The sequence below is a fragment of the Apiospora marii genome, assembly GCF_038362585.1.
Source record: "Apiospora marii strain CBS 49790 chromosome Unknown utg000004l_segment0_segment0, whole genome shotgun sequence".
NCBI lineage: Eukaryota > Fungi > Ascomycota > Sordariomycetes > Amphisphaeriales > Apiosporaceae > Apiospora > Apiospora marii.
This window is the reverse complement of record NW_027117375.1, coordinates 1,669,993-1,683,197: the sequence shown is the minus strand read 5'-3', so window position 1 is coordinate 1,683,197 and position 13,205 is coordinate 1,669,993. Positions and strand designations below refer to the sequence as shown.

Sequence of the window (13,205 nt, the reverse complement as noted above, 5' to 3'; positions counted from 1 at the left end):
CGCGAGAGACAGGCCGGACATCCGTCGCCTAGAAGAAAACCAATGAGACTGTACTTGAGTGCGATGGGTGTCCATTGGGGACGACTGACGTTTGGTCCTCGAAAAGAGCAAGCACATGTGTAACGTCGATAGTCACTGACTGACTGATGTTCGAGATATCGTCACTTTTCGCAAGCAGGTGTAATTGCCCGCCCATCTTGCTAGGCACAATAATGATAATGTCCATGATCATGGCCAACCTGTCCCACGTTCCATTAGCTGTCCCCCTCCAGGATGACTCGTTCCACTCGCAATGGGCATACTTGGCGATGCGGACAGCGGTGTGGGACTTCCAGAAGAACGTCAGCGTCCTGGTAAGTCGACTTTACCCAACGAGACCCAGACCACGACTAACGTAGCCCCTCATAGCCAGAAACAAAGGAGGGGGGGCTCTGGCCTGTCCGGGACACTCGCTATCCAGAGAGTCCCCATGGTGCTCTGGGAGAAGAAGTTTCGAGTCGGCATCATCGGCGCGGGTGTCTCGGGGCTTTTCACGGCCATGACGTTCGATTACCTGAAGGAGAACTATAACCTCGACGTTGACTACGAGATCCTCGAGGTCAACGACGAAGATAGACTCGGTGGCAGACTCTATACCTACTACTTCGAGGATAAGACAGACAACGAAGGCAATGAGATGCCAAAGGTAGGGCCTCACGACTACTACGACGTCGGAGCGATGCGATTCCCAAACATTGGCCTCATGAACAGGTCAGTAGCAAGCCCGCTAGCAGCATAACGTGCGCTGACTCTGCCAAAGGACCTTTGCCCTGTTTGAGGAGCTCGGCATGCAGTTCAACGACCAAGACAGCAAGGAGAACAGGGAGAAGAACCCACCCAATCCAGGCCAACTGGCCCCGTACCATTTCTTGGGCAAGAATACCTCGTTGCTATACAACGACGTCCGGTTCGTGACTGGTGGAAAGAAAGTACCAACGGCAGAATACTTCAGGATCCCGGGTCTTCCCTACCTGTGAGTTCCAAGCCTGAGTTCCAGTTTCCAGATATGTCCGAAGTGAGGCTCATCTTCCATCATTCAGAGTCGAGCAGTCCAGCCCTTCCGATTTGTTCGAATTTCCAATCCGCTACTCCATCGAACTGTACAAAGTCCTTGGGCCGCGAGTGTTCTGGAACGTATTGATGAAGGTTGATCGCTACAGCGTCCGTCAGTACCTCGCTCAGGTGTGAGTTCCACCTCCAGGCGAGATGTCATGCGCTGGCTAATCAGAACCGACAGGGTAAACTACGATTACAACACGATTGAGTTCTTGGAGATGATGAACTTGTAAGTGACTGCGCCGCCAGCATATGCTCTCGCACTTTCATTCACAAGAGCTACAATGGAAACCGTTGGTACGACCAAGGTTTCAGCGAGTCCGTCCTCGAAGCCCTCGATTTCGATGCCGAAGCCAGATGGTGGTGCATCGAGGGAGGTTCGCAGAAGGTTACGTCCCGCATCAGGGACCGCCTACGGCAACGAGACGAGGGGAGGAGCAGCCCCGGCGCTTCGACGCCGTCTTCAACTCGGCCACTTCGGGCGCCATGCAGCGGGTGGGCCTCCAACGCCTCAACCTGAACTGGGGCACCAAGCAGGCGACCCGCTCGCTGGGCTACGGCGCGTCCTGCAAGATCGGCGTCCGCTTCAAGAGCCTCTGGTGGACTCACAAGCTTGGCATCGACGCCGGGGGTCTGTCCAAGACGGACCTGCCCATCCGCTGCTGCGTCTATCCCCCTCGTCGGTCGGGGCCTTTGCCTTCTACGGCCCGGGCCAGTTCCGGAACATGCACCCGTCCATCGTCCAGTCGAGCGGGAAGCACATCATCATCGGCGAGGCGGCGTCGTCGCACCACGGGTGGGTCGTGGGCTCGCTCGAGAGCGCCGTGCGCGGCGTCTACCAGTTCCTCTGCCGGCACTCGGACGCCAGCAGGGCCGCGCCCGACGCCGCCCAGGCCTACATGAACGACAAGATCGCACTGCCGTTTGGGCCGCTGCCGGCCGAGTGCGACCGCCCGCGAGACGTCGTGGTGCCCAGCGGCATCGAAAGCACGACCGTCCCGTCGCCCAAGGGGGAGCTGGCCCGCCATCAGGTCATGATCGAGGTGATCCGGTTGAAGCAGGGCGCGGACGTCGTAGACCCGAGCAGGGTCAGCAAGGAGGATGTCGCTCCGTTCCTGATGGTTGTCGACGCTTAGGCTAAGGAACGGGGGCGTGGGCAAAAGTGTGAGTTACCACTCTAAAGGAGTAAATCAGCCCGGAGTGTTGTGGTGCAGAATCCCCAGAATAGGCTTGCCATGCCAGCAGGAGCAGTGCATGTCAACGTCAATCAGCTATAGAGCTGCTCTCTTGAGTGAATAGTACAGCCTTGTTATCTATATGGGACTTGTCGTGCTTGCGTGAACGTGCCAGTCGCTACTGACAGGTCACTACGGCGGCGCCCACTAAGGAGAGGCTATGCCGTAGAGCAGGCGTCGCTGAAAGCTTGCGAGGTACACAAAAACAGTCCCGAAAACGGCCACAGAGGAAGCGTGATCCGACGATCATTTGAGGTGTGCGCCGGTCGTCGCAGAGCACAAAAACGTGATGATTTCGTCATAGCAATAATACATTGGAGGCTAATTCTCCCATTCCACCAACGGCACATGTCGGGTCACGCCTGTGGCTCGACGGTTGAACAGCCCGGCGTGGTCTAACAGTGTAGTGTTTTGTCTCGCCGGACGCGAACGAATCAGTCGCAACCGACTGGTTGGACCGGAGCGACCACCGTAATTGCGCACACCTGGTACTTACTTTCTTATCGTCGAGCTATTGAGATACATATTTCTCCCCGTCGACTGACATGGTGCTGGTGAGGATGCACCGTGGTCCGCTAGTCAGCCAACAATCAAGTGGCTTGAAGGAAGACTGGCGGGCAACGATGAGTTGTCGTCCCATCCCACGTAAAAGGAATGAACAGCAATGAGGGCACGGGAGTATCATTTGGCCATGCGAGCGAGCCCGGCTGACGAGTCTCAGTTCATGGTTGGGCCCCTCCTGTCTTCAGCTGGGCAGTCAAATATCAACAGGCGCCTTCGTTGCTTCTGTGTTTTCAGCTGGTTCCAGATCATGAGCTTAATCCGAAAATGAAAGACTGGGGCAAGGCTGTTCCCTGGTGGAGTTCTGCAGGCCTTGGGTTCAGCTTCTCAAGGGTTATGGACATCGATTCTAAAAGAGAAGAAGGAAAAACGAGGACGAAAAAGAAATCCAAGATGCGCCGGCACTTGTCAGAAGCCTTCATCTCTTTTCCTTGCAAGTGCGATAGATTTTGAAAATTCATTCACGCGTGCCTGGCCTAGCAGCAGCGCATGTTGGGGAAATACGTCAAGGTAGGTAGCCTAAGGTAGGCGCTGGACGACCTAAGCAGGGGACACAGACGACCAAAAGGCCCATAGCTCGTACCTCCATCCAAGTTTTGGGGTGGACGAGGACAGAAGGGGGGGGGAGAAAAGTGTTGGCGGGAGACCGGTCGACACACCGTCCTTTCTGTCTTTGCTTATCGCGGTAAAGAGGCGTCGATCATTGCTCTGAGGGACGATCTGAGTGGCTTGACTCAGACGCCAAGGCTCGATCATGGCTTGCTAGCATTCCCACCCAGAATGAAGCCTTTACCTTCAGAACGGCGATGTGGCTTCCCGTACAAGCTGACGGCTATCGAGTAGGTACGTTGTCCCCTGCCTGCGAACCGTAGATAAGGGACAGAAAAGGAGGGGGTTGCATCATGGTTGGGGGGTTAGGATACATAGGATGGAAGGGATGTCCCACGTTCAGCAATAGGCTGTCAGATCGGGGCCTCCCTCAACTGTCGATCGCCGGGTAGCTTCTCCGAGCTTGAGATGCCCCCTTTACAGTACACTTCCAATGACATGCCCTAGACTGATTTGGCCCGAGCTCCTCAAGTGTCATCAGTGAGAGTCGAAACGGCGTACGGAGTACTGGCGCAGTTATTCTCATCATGGGCCAGCCCATCCGGCATCGCATCAGAGGCAAGAATAAGGTCTCAACATGTACATATGTATAGTACCCTTGACCGCCATGCTGCCAGATTGGGGAGTCGTCGGCCTTGACGGGCTGCAGGCTTGTTGGCTAAATGGCTACTGGAGAAAGTGGGTGGATGGTCGTCCAGTCGTCCAGTCGTCCAACCTGGTTGTTGCAGGCGGATAGATGCCCACCCCATCCTGGCGGAGAAATAGGAGTTCTATTAAAAGATTTCTTGACGGCATTCCTTGCGAACAATAATACATACAATCAATCATCTCGACTCCCGAGTCTCAGGCGTGCGAGGTGCGACCGACGCCCTTGAGCTGACCAAGATGAGCTGCTAAGGTCATGAGGCACCCACTCCATCGCCTCAACGTGCCTGACTAACCTACTACTCAACCTAAGCAGTTCGTAGGGGAGGTTTGCGCGCTCAAGGTTGCCCGCGTCCCGCGCCGCGCCGTCGATGTGGGTGGAAGCTATGGAAATCCATAATCGGCTAACCTTCCGGTTTTTTTTTTTTCCCCCTTTCCTTTCTTTCTCTAAAGGACTACAAACAGGAGGTAGCGGTTGCAGGCAGGTACATCAATACGCCAACTGGCTGCACGGCTTCTAAGACAAAGACCCCATCCGCCGTTAATCACAAGTGTCGTAACGGCAGGACTGGGGATACCTAATGATACCCTCATCCAACATCACAAGATGGTATACCTACACGATGGTCAAGGAGAACATGACACTGGAGGGCAACTGGGCATCTTGCATGTGGGACATCTTAGGGAGCGCACTGTACATGTCAGAAGACAAGGGTAGAGTGGGTAAAGAAGAAGGGTTGCCTTTCCGGGACAGAAGGGTCGGAACGTCTCCCCGCACCTGGGACTCAGTCTGTCAGTCGCTGGTGCTGCCGGCGCTGCTACTTGCTACCTTGCTACTTACCTTGCTCTTTTCCCAAGCTCGCCCGTCAATTGATACAGTACATGGCACTTCCGTCCTGTGCCCTCCCTACCTACACAGGAGGCTGGCTGACAGACAGGAGGAGCAGCCCTTCTCGCCTTGGTTCAATGTTAACTGCAGCAAAATCAACCCAGGCGGGCTAGCTCGTATTGCCAGCCGATCCGAATAAATCAGTATGTGCACTCCCTACACCACAAGACTACTTACCTACGCCCGCGCACCATTTCATACAGTATTGTGCAGTACTGTACTGTACGTGCAATGGCTGCACACACCACCATGTACCCTACCTACCTGACCTAATCTACGTCCCAACCTACGTCTTGCTTACCTACCTTGGGTCTTGGTAGCGGAGGAAGCCTGCAAGTGCAGGGACAGGCATGGATGTCGGGCCTTGGATGATCTCTGAGCGAACCAGGGTCTCCCACCACTCACAACTGATGCATGCCGTCAGTAACCCTCCACTTGGGAATCGGCTACAGAGGGACTGGAGTAGTCTAGTGCAGTACAGTACAAGTACGGAGAGAGAATGAGATAGCTTTTTTTTTTTCCCTTCACCCTCGCCCTTGTCAGAACCCCCCAAGCACCAAGCACGGCAAGATTGTGGTTGTCAGTGTCAGTCTTTGCTTTGCATCCTGCGCTCTGCGTCTTGTGCCTGTCTGTCCTGGCAGTCTGCTGTATTCCGCTTTTGCTTTCCCGCCCGTTTCGTCCCTCGGCTTCCCAACTCTATTTCGTCTTAACCCGCGCCCGATTCAAAACTGCGACAGGAGCAGGGTGCAACTGCTTTACGCTTGACAACTGTTGTTGCGGAGTCTAGAACCCATTCCGGCCATACATATCAGGATCCGAGACTCTAGCTGCCAACCGAGAGCATAGACCCCCATTATCCTTATTGGATATACCCGACAACCGCGCTCAAGGCGCCAAACGTCACTTTCGCCAAAAACCACCCTCTTTGGTTCCCGTCGCTTGCGCCCTCGACCTCGACCGACCTCGACCTCGAACTCGACCTCGAATTCGATCCCCAATTTTGGATCGCCAATCTCATCGCTGATCTTTGACTGCGGCCGATAGTTGCATCTTTGTATCGATTGACACGGTCGCGCTTTGTCTCACCGGTATCAATTGCATTGCACATAGGCCACCTCAAATCTTGCTTAGCATAGCTTCTGCCGCCAGCTGAGTCGGAGTGTCCACGAGTCGGCACAACCTCTCTCTGCCTGTGTCACACAATCTTTCTGGACGGATCGCGCCTTACAGTGACACCGTCGGCTGTCACCCTCACCAAATAGCCGTCGAGGAAGGATTACGACATTGGCAGCTGCTTCTACCGGCAGGTCTTCGCCGGGCCGATTCGCATCATCAAAGAAGATCGCAGGATATAGGCTATCAGGATGCCCGAAGGCGACATGGCTGTCGCCCAGGGCAGCAACAACAATTCGAGCGACTTCGTGAGTTTAGCCCACATATTCCCTCTATACTTTGCGCTCCGGCCGCATTGGGCCCGTTGGTACAGGTCACTAATCCTTGACTTTTACTGGCAATTTAGGTTCGCAAGTTATACAAGTAAATAAACCCTCTTTGTCTGATCGATGTTGACCGCCGGGCCGTACTCTTCTACAATGCGATGTGCTTCTTCGAAGCGACCGACTGACAGAATTGCCTTTGCAGGATGCTCGAAGACCCCAATTACAGCGAGGTTGTGAGATGGGGCGACGGAGGAGACAGCTTCGTGGTCTTGGAGGTTTGTCGCTCGGCGGCTGGGACAGGTCGCAACCCTCCCCTCTTGGACGTTTCGTGTTAACGATTCTGCTACAGAATGAGAAGTTCACCAAGACCATCCTGCCGAAGCATTTCAAACACAGCAACTTTGCCAGCTTCGTCCGGCAGTTGAACAAATACGACTTCCATAAGGTCCGGCAGAGCGAGGAAAATGGCCAATCACCATATGGTAAAGAGGTATGTCTACCACATGACCAGGCGGTACTAGGCAAGGCGGACGATTGCTGATGCATCTTCATCTGTAGGCGTGGGAGTTCAAGCACCCAGCGTTCCGAGCAGATGCCAAAAACAACCTTGATAATATCCGGAGGAAAGCGCCAGCACCCAGGAAAAATCAAGCCACAGAGGATCAGTTTTCTTCCAACACACAGATCGCCGCTCTCAGCGAAACACTAGCCGCCACTCAACAGCAGGTGCAAGCGCTGCAGGACTCGTACTTCGAGATGGCGCACGCCAACAAGGTCTTTGTTGATGAGATTATGCATCTTCAGAAAATGATCAAGGCCCAGAATTCGGTCAACAACGAGCTCGTGAATCATCTTGGCAAGATAGACCACGAACGTAGGCACGCCCGCGCCACTTCGAATCACTCCTCCCAGTTCAATGGGAACAACATCATGTCAGACGGGACTGAAGAGCCCCCGGCAGAACTGCGTCGTGCTCGAGACATACTGAACAGTGTCTCGGGTGATCACATCCCAGAGAAGGACTTGAGGCAAATGTCGATTCAATTCCAGCAGATTGGCGCCTCTCCAGATTCGGCCTCGTCGTCGTCAATGATGGGCCCACCTGGATCTGCTGGGATGCAGAACAACTTCATCCACGACCCAATGAACGACTTGAGGCATATGGTGTATCCGGTCGGGCAGACGATAGGCATTGACCCCTTCGCTGCTGAGCATATGGGAAATATTCCCTACAACCGCCCACTTTCGCAAAACGCCATGGGTCCAGGTCAGGGCCAAGGCCCAGTGCCGGAGCCAGGTCCTGCTGCAATGCCAACGGCCAGCCCGCCTGTTGGCGCACCCGGCACCCAGTCCACTTCCCCATGGGGACAGAAGAAGCCTCGTGTGCTTCTGGTCGAAGACGATAAGATATGTTCGCGCATCGGTTCCAAGTTCCTTGCCCAGTATGACTGCGGTGTCGAGGTTGCGGTATGTTAATCCCCATTCCATGTATCAACCGTGCTAGGTAACTGAGTGTCGAAACAGCGCGATGGACTGGAGGCTGTGAACAAGATCAATAGCAATCCCAGCTGGTTTGACCTTATCTTCATGGATATCGTCATGCCTCATCTCGATGGTGTGTCTGCTACTGCCATGATTCGGGAGGTGTCGCCGAGAGTGCCTATTATCGCTATGACGTCGAACATCAACCAACAAGATTTGGAGATGTACTTCCACTGGGGTAAGTCAAGCCTTCTGGACACATTCTGCATGGGATACTAACATAAGCCGGATAGGCATGCGTGATGTACTCGCTAAACCCTTCACCAAGGAGGGTATGATTGGAAAGCTGAAGAAGCATCTTCCCAGCTTCCTCCGCAACCCACCCAGCGAGGCCGTGATGGACCAGATGTATGCGAATGGCGGCGCTGGCCAGCCACCAACTCCAGGACCCTATGCCAATCCCAACCTGAATCTGCCCATGTCGGCAGCTTCTTCGGGACCCATTGCCAAGTTCGAAACGACGCCAGTGCAATCTCCGTCCACGAGCACTTCGTGGCATTCGCCAGCGCAGCTTCCGCATGCCTCGCCCAATATGGCTCAAGATCAGGGAGGGTACCTGACGGCGGGCAGTGGAGGTCCAATGGCAATGACACCTGGGGGTACCCAAAGGCCACAGCAGTATGGCAGTGGGATGATGCCAGCGATGGGCGGCCAGCAAATGGGCCACCTACCGGATGATGGCCCCCCAGAGAAGCGACAACGTCTATATGGCCCCGGGCCGCAGGGACCGTACGCGTAAATCACATCATCTTCGACATTTAACACCTGTATATATGTATCCGATATTTACCCAGATACCTGTGGTTTGATCCACACTGGTGGATTTGAGGATTTCGCCAGCACGACTTTTTGTTTGCCAATGATGGGCTAGGGTATATCGAATTAACCTTCGTATTGGGGGGCTTGCCATTAGACGATGAAATACCCCCATATTATTGTTTCTTGTTGGTTGGATAAGTCGGCACTCGCTGCGAATGTATGAGTAGCGGAAGCCCCGAAACAGGGGCTTTCATTCCAGCACTCCATGATACTGGCCTCATACAAGATGAATTATGACACCCCAGAATTGAAACGTGACGTGAGAGACATTCGCGATAAATAATAAAGACGAGGAAAACCCAGTCGAACGAGAATACCGTCGACGGCTTGCGATGGCATCACAGCTTACCTGGTTGGTGAGTAGCATGTTGTTGTCAAGTACACTTGCAACAGGACAAGTCCAATACCGCAAGGCCATGAGGGAAGAGAATAGGTGTTTATCGGTATTCTCAAACTCAGATAGCAGGGGAATGGATGACCGAAGCGTCAACCCACTGCTTCGCCAAGGCTGATCGATCCGCGCGAAGGTAAGCTTGAGCATCCGTTACGTTCCCTGTTTGGAACGTCGTGCCTCAGCACGGTACAGAGGCCATCACGTTTGTTGCAGTCTAAAGCTGTCCAGTGAAACATACTTCAAAGGAAAGATCGGTGACGGTGTTCCTTGTGCAGCTGACTACATGGTGCAATCGAAAATGAAGAGGAGAGATAATGGTGTAGGAGGATATGAGGGGGAACAGTCGACGGAGCTGGTCAGAGAGGGCGGGAGGACCAACAAGTCCGGGCATCCGCCGGCTTACATACTTGCAGCAGCAACCGCGGCTATAGGCCAGAAAATGCTGGCTGGACTGGCTGGACTGGCAAGACCCAACCCGACGACGAGGTCGATGAAAGGCCAGACCAGCCAAGGGAACCAGGGACCAGCCTCCCAGGGCCGCGTACCCGCATGCGCACCATTCGCCCACCACCACCACCACCACTACCACTACTACCTCACACCAAACACCACCCATGCCACAATACCTGAGCCAGTTTCCTATGGCGCGGGCAACGGCAGGTTTGCAAGTTAGCAGACCAATGCACAAAGAAGCAACTCTTCAAGCAGACGGATCGCCTTGTACGGCTCGGCGCCAAGAATACATCGCTTTGATTCGCCGTTGTGACTGACATGCAGATCAGCAAACGGCCGCATCTACATGGTGTAAGTACGGAGTACTGGGGGCGATACGATACACAAGCCCTCGGTTCATGGGTAGGCCGTCTCTGTTGGCCGGGGGGTTCAGTTATGGAAAAGTCGAGAACACCAGATCGGCCCATTCTGGACCCTTCTGTACCTGCATAGGGTGGCATCCTCTTGAGCAGGCAGGGCCATAATGTCCGGGTCATCCTTGCTACAGCCATACATGAGCAAGTACTGTACCCCAAAGACAGCCCGCCTTATCATCACCCGTGGGCCACGTGCTCGCTTGTTGCTTTCTTTGCACTACTACTGCCGTAAACGGGAGAAGTAGGCATGCTCTCGAGTGCTAGAGAGATGTGCTACTGGGCATAGCGGACAGATGGACTGTGTGATAGGCTAGGTTGCGTAGTAGCAAGGCATACTAGAACGGCGAGTGTCGTTCGACAGTGAGCAGTTTTCTTTTCTTCTAGGTAGCATCTAGTGGCCGGGCATCCGATCTTAGAGGGCTTGGTACTGTACTGTATTAGTGACTTGGTGATAAGAACCAGTCGAACGAACCCCAGGGTTTGGCAGCTCCCTCGCTCCCTTCCCCGGTCGTGCCCCTAGCTCTTCTGCAGTGTGGTGCACACCCGCATCCATCTTATCTCACTTGTCTGACCTTTTTGGGCACCTGGATGGAAAAGTAACAGACCGGGGGCCCAGGCATGCAAGCAAGGAGAAGGCCGCGGGCAATGCGGGCGGTTGTGGTCTGGACCGTTGTTTGTTGTGGCACCCGGCATGGGTCCATGACGGTCTCGACCGCAGTCGGTATCCGCCCGGGGTAAAGTCTCGCGTTCCTTCTCATCGATGGACGGCCTACTACTACTACTGGCTTATCGTTGCCAAATAATGCCCTGCACAGATGCTTGGGAGACGTGCATTCATTCAGTGTTGATGCTTTTTCTATTTTCTATCAACAGCGTCGCGAGATAGACACTTTTTATGAACCTGGAAGCTGGATTTGTTGTCATTTCAGGGGTGAATCGTGCTATTCAGATGATAGGTATGATGTTGCTGCAGGGGCAAGCGAATGATGTTTCTACGCTTGGACGTTCTGCTGAACAGAGCGTGAGGGGGTTCATACTGTAACTGCCAAGAAGCGCGGTAGTGTGTGAGTGTGTGGCACCAGGTGCAAGGTGGTTGATGAAACTCCACTTTCACGACTTTTCGGGCTTGACTCGCAATGACGTAAGCAACGAACCCTTCTAAGTGATTCACTGTACTACCAATTTCACACTTTAAACATGGCAACGGCTTCCGGAAGTGTCAAAGTCGTCCCCTCGGGCATCGCCGGCGCCGGCCGCGGGCTCTTCGCCTGCCAGAAGTTCGAGCCCGGCGACGTGGTGGCGAGCGTTGACCGCCCGTTTGTCGCCGAGCTCGAGATGGAGCGGATGGAGGACACGTGCGCCTGGTGCTTCCAGCGCGGCGAGACGGACCCCGACTCGCGCGCCAAGGCCGCCATGATGGGCATGCCCCAAGGCTTCATCGAGACCAAGGCCTGCGCCGGCTGCCACCGCGCCGCCTACTGCTCCAAGACGTGCCAGAGCCGCGCCTGGAAGCGCGAGCACAAGTACGAGTGCGGCGTCATCGCGCCCCCGCGCCCGGAGCTGCCCGAGAGCGTCCGCGCCGCCATCAAGCTGCTCGGCCGCCTCAAGGCCGCCGACCCGTCCGGCCCCGAGCACAAGAAGTTTCTGGATCTGCTCATGCAGTTCCGCCCCGCCGGCACCGACAGCCGCCTCGAGGCCTTCAAGGAGATCGAGAAGCAGAAGTTCGACGACTTCAACATGCTCGCCTGGGCGGCCTGGTCTTATTGCGGCAAGCCGGGCATGCTCGGTTCTGTCGATAGCAGGGCCGCGTCGACCGCTTTCGTCTTCAATGTGTGTCATAGTCTTGGTTGAACCCCGATGTACAGTAGTAGGCTGACGGGAGATCTCCCCCCACAATAGATACTATGCAACGCTTTTACTCTGGCATCACCTGTAGATGGCGTCAAGTTCGGCATTGGCTTCGACAACACCATCTGCGCTGCTAACCACTCTTGCGACCCCAACGTCGTCATGACCTTTCTGCAGCCCAAGGTCGAGCTCCGAGCACTCCGACCCATCAAGAACGGCGAGGAGATCTTCGTGAAGTATGTCGACGTCACGAACCCTATCGGCGTTCGTCAGGCCGAGTTGAAGCAAAGGTACTTCTTCGATTGCCAGTGCTCCAAGTGCCTGAAGGGAACCGGCGCCGCCGAAGATAGGTTCGCCGAGTCTCCCGACTCCCTCCCCAGCCGATATTTCACCGTCGCAGACGCGCTCGTCAAGAAGCACGAGGCAAAGCTACCTCATTTCTTGGGCTGCCCTGCAGACGCCGCGACCACGGCCCAGAAGCGGGTCGCGGCCATGGAGGCAGAGGCCTTTGTCATCAGCGGTACGAACCTGGACGGCGGTGACTCTCTGGAGAGCGACGAGGAGAAGATCAGGAACGCGCTGAAGATGTGTCTTGACTCGGGCATGTGGAGCCTGACCCGGCAGCCCGTGCCCCAGTTCTGCCGCCAGCTCTTCCAGATGTACCTCGAGAACGGGAGCCCGTACCGCGCCTTCCGCATCGGGCTCAAGGCGCACTTTGAGATCCAGCCCAAGCTGACGCCGCAGGAGTTCGACCCGGACCGCGTCATCAACACGTGGGGCCTGGCGGCCGTCGCCAACATCCTCTGCGGCCCCGCCTTCGCCGAGATCTACGGCGAGCTGCAGGCCAGCGGCGTCGACCTGCGCGTCGTCTTCATCGGCCTGCTCTTCGAGGTCTACGACCAGCTGCCGCGCATGTACGGCCTCGCCTCGCCCTTCGGCAAGGTAATGGAGAACACGTACAAGCAGGTCGTCGCGGGCATGGGCCTGAGCGAGGCCGAGCTGCGCGAACGGGTCAAGAAGACCTGGCCCTCGCTGGAGACGGCGGCGCGGAGCATTGATTTGCTCAAGGACTGAGAAGGAACGACGGTGTTTGTTAAGATCAAGAAAGGAAGGATGTTTGGGAGGGTCAGTCGTTGATGACAGGGATGGGATGGTGTCTAGAATATGAAGCTTGACACTTGCTATCTATTAAGGGGCATCGCAAATCATTCCTGAGCTTCAGTACTCTAAATCCTCCTTTAACAGCTAAGGGTGCTTCGA

General features: G+C 55.2%; 3 protein-coding genes across 3 annotated transcripts; all 3 read left to right on the top strand.

Annotated features, from left to right (window-relative positions):
- Nucleotides 1–292: 292 nt before the first annotated feature.
- PG985_006468 (uncharacterized protein) lies at nt 293–2,231 on the top strand (the record flags this gene model as incomplete). The annotated part of the gene is made up of 5 exons (XM_066826237.1): nt 293–750; nt 800–1,012; nt 1,080–1,223; nt 1,277–1,324; nt 1,373–2,231. 5 exons carry the CDS (start codon nt 293–295, stop codon nt 2,229–2,231), a joined length of 1,722 nt encoding a protein of 573 aa, XP_066685844.1.
- Nucleotides 2,232–6,398: 4,167 nt separating this feature from the next.
- PG985_006467 (stress response transcription factor) lies at nt 6,399–8,754 on the top strand (the record flags this gene model as incomplete). The annotated part of the gene is made up of 7 exons (XM_066826236.1): nt 6,399–6,455; nt 6,554–6,570; nt 6,676–6,748; nt 6,823–6,963; nt 7,032–7,940; nt 7,998–8,193; nt 8,249–8,754. 7 exons carry the CDS (start codon nt 6,399–6,401, stop codon nt 8,752–8,754), a joined length of 1,899 nt encoding a protein of 632 aa, XP_066685843.1.
- Nucleotides 8,755–11,294: 2,540 nt separating this feature from the next.
- PG985_006466 (SET domain-containing protein) lies at nt 11,295–13,019 on the top strand (the record flags this gene model as incomplete). Its single annotated transcript, XM_066826235.1, has 2 exons — nt 11,295–11,927; nt 11,997–13,019. 2 exons carry the CDS (start codon nt 11,295–11,297, stop codon nt 13,017–13,019), a joined length of 1,656 nt encoding a protein of 551 aa, XP_066685842.1.
- Between the last annotated feature and the right edge of the window lie 186 nt (nt 13,020–13,205).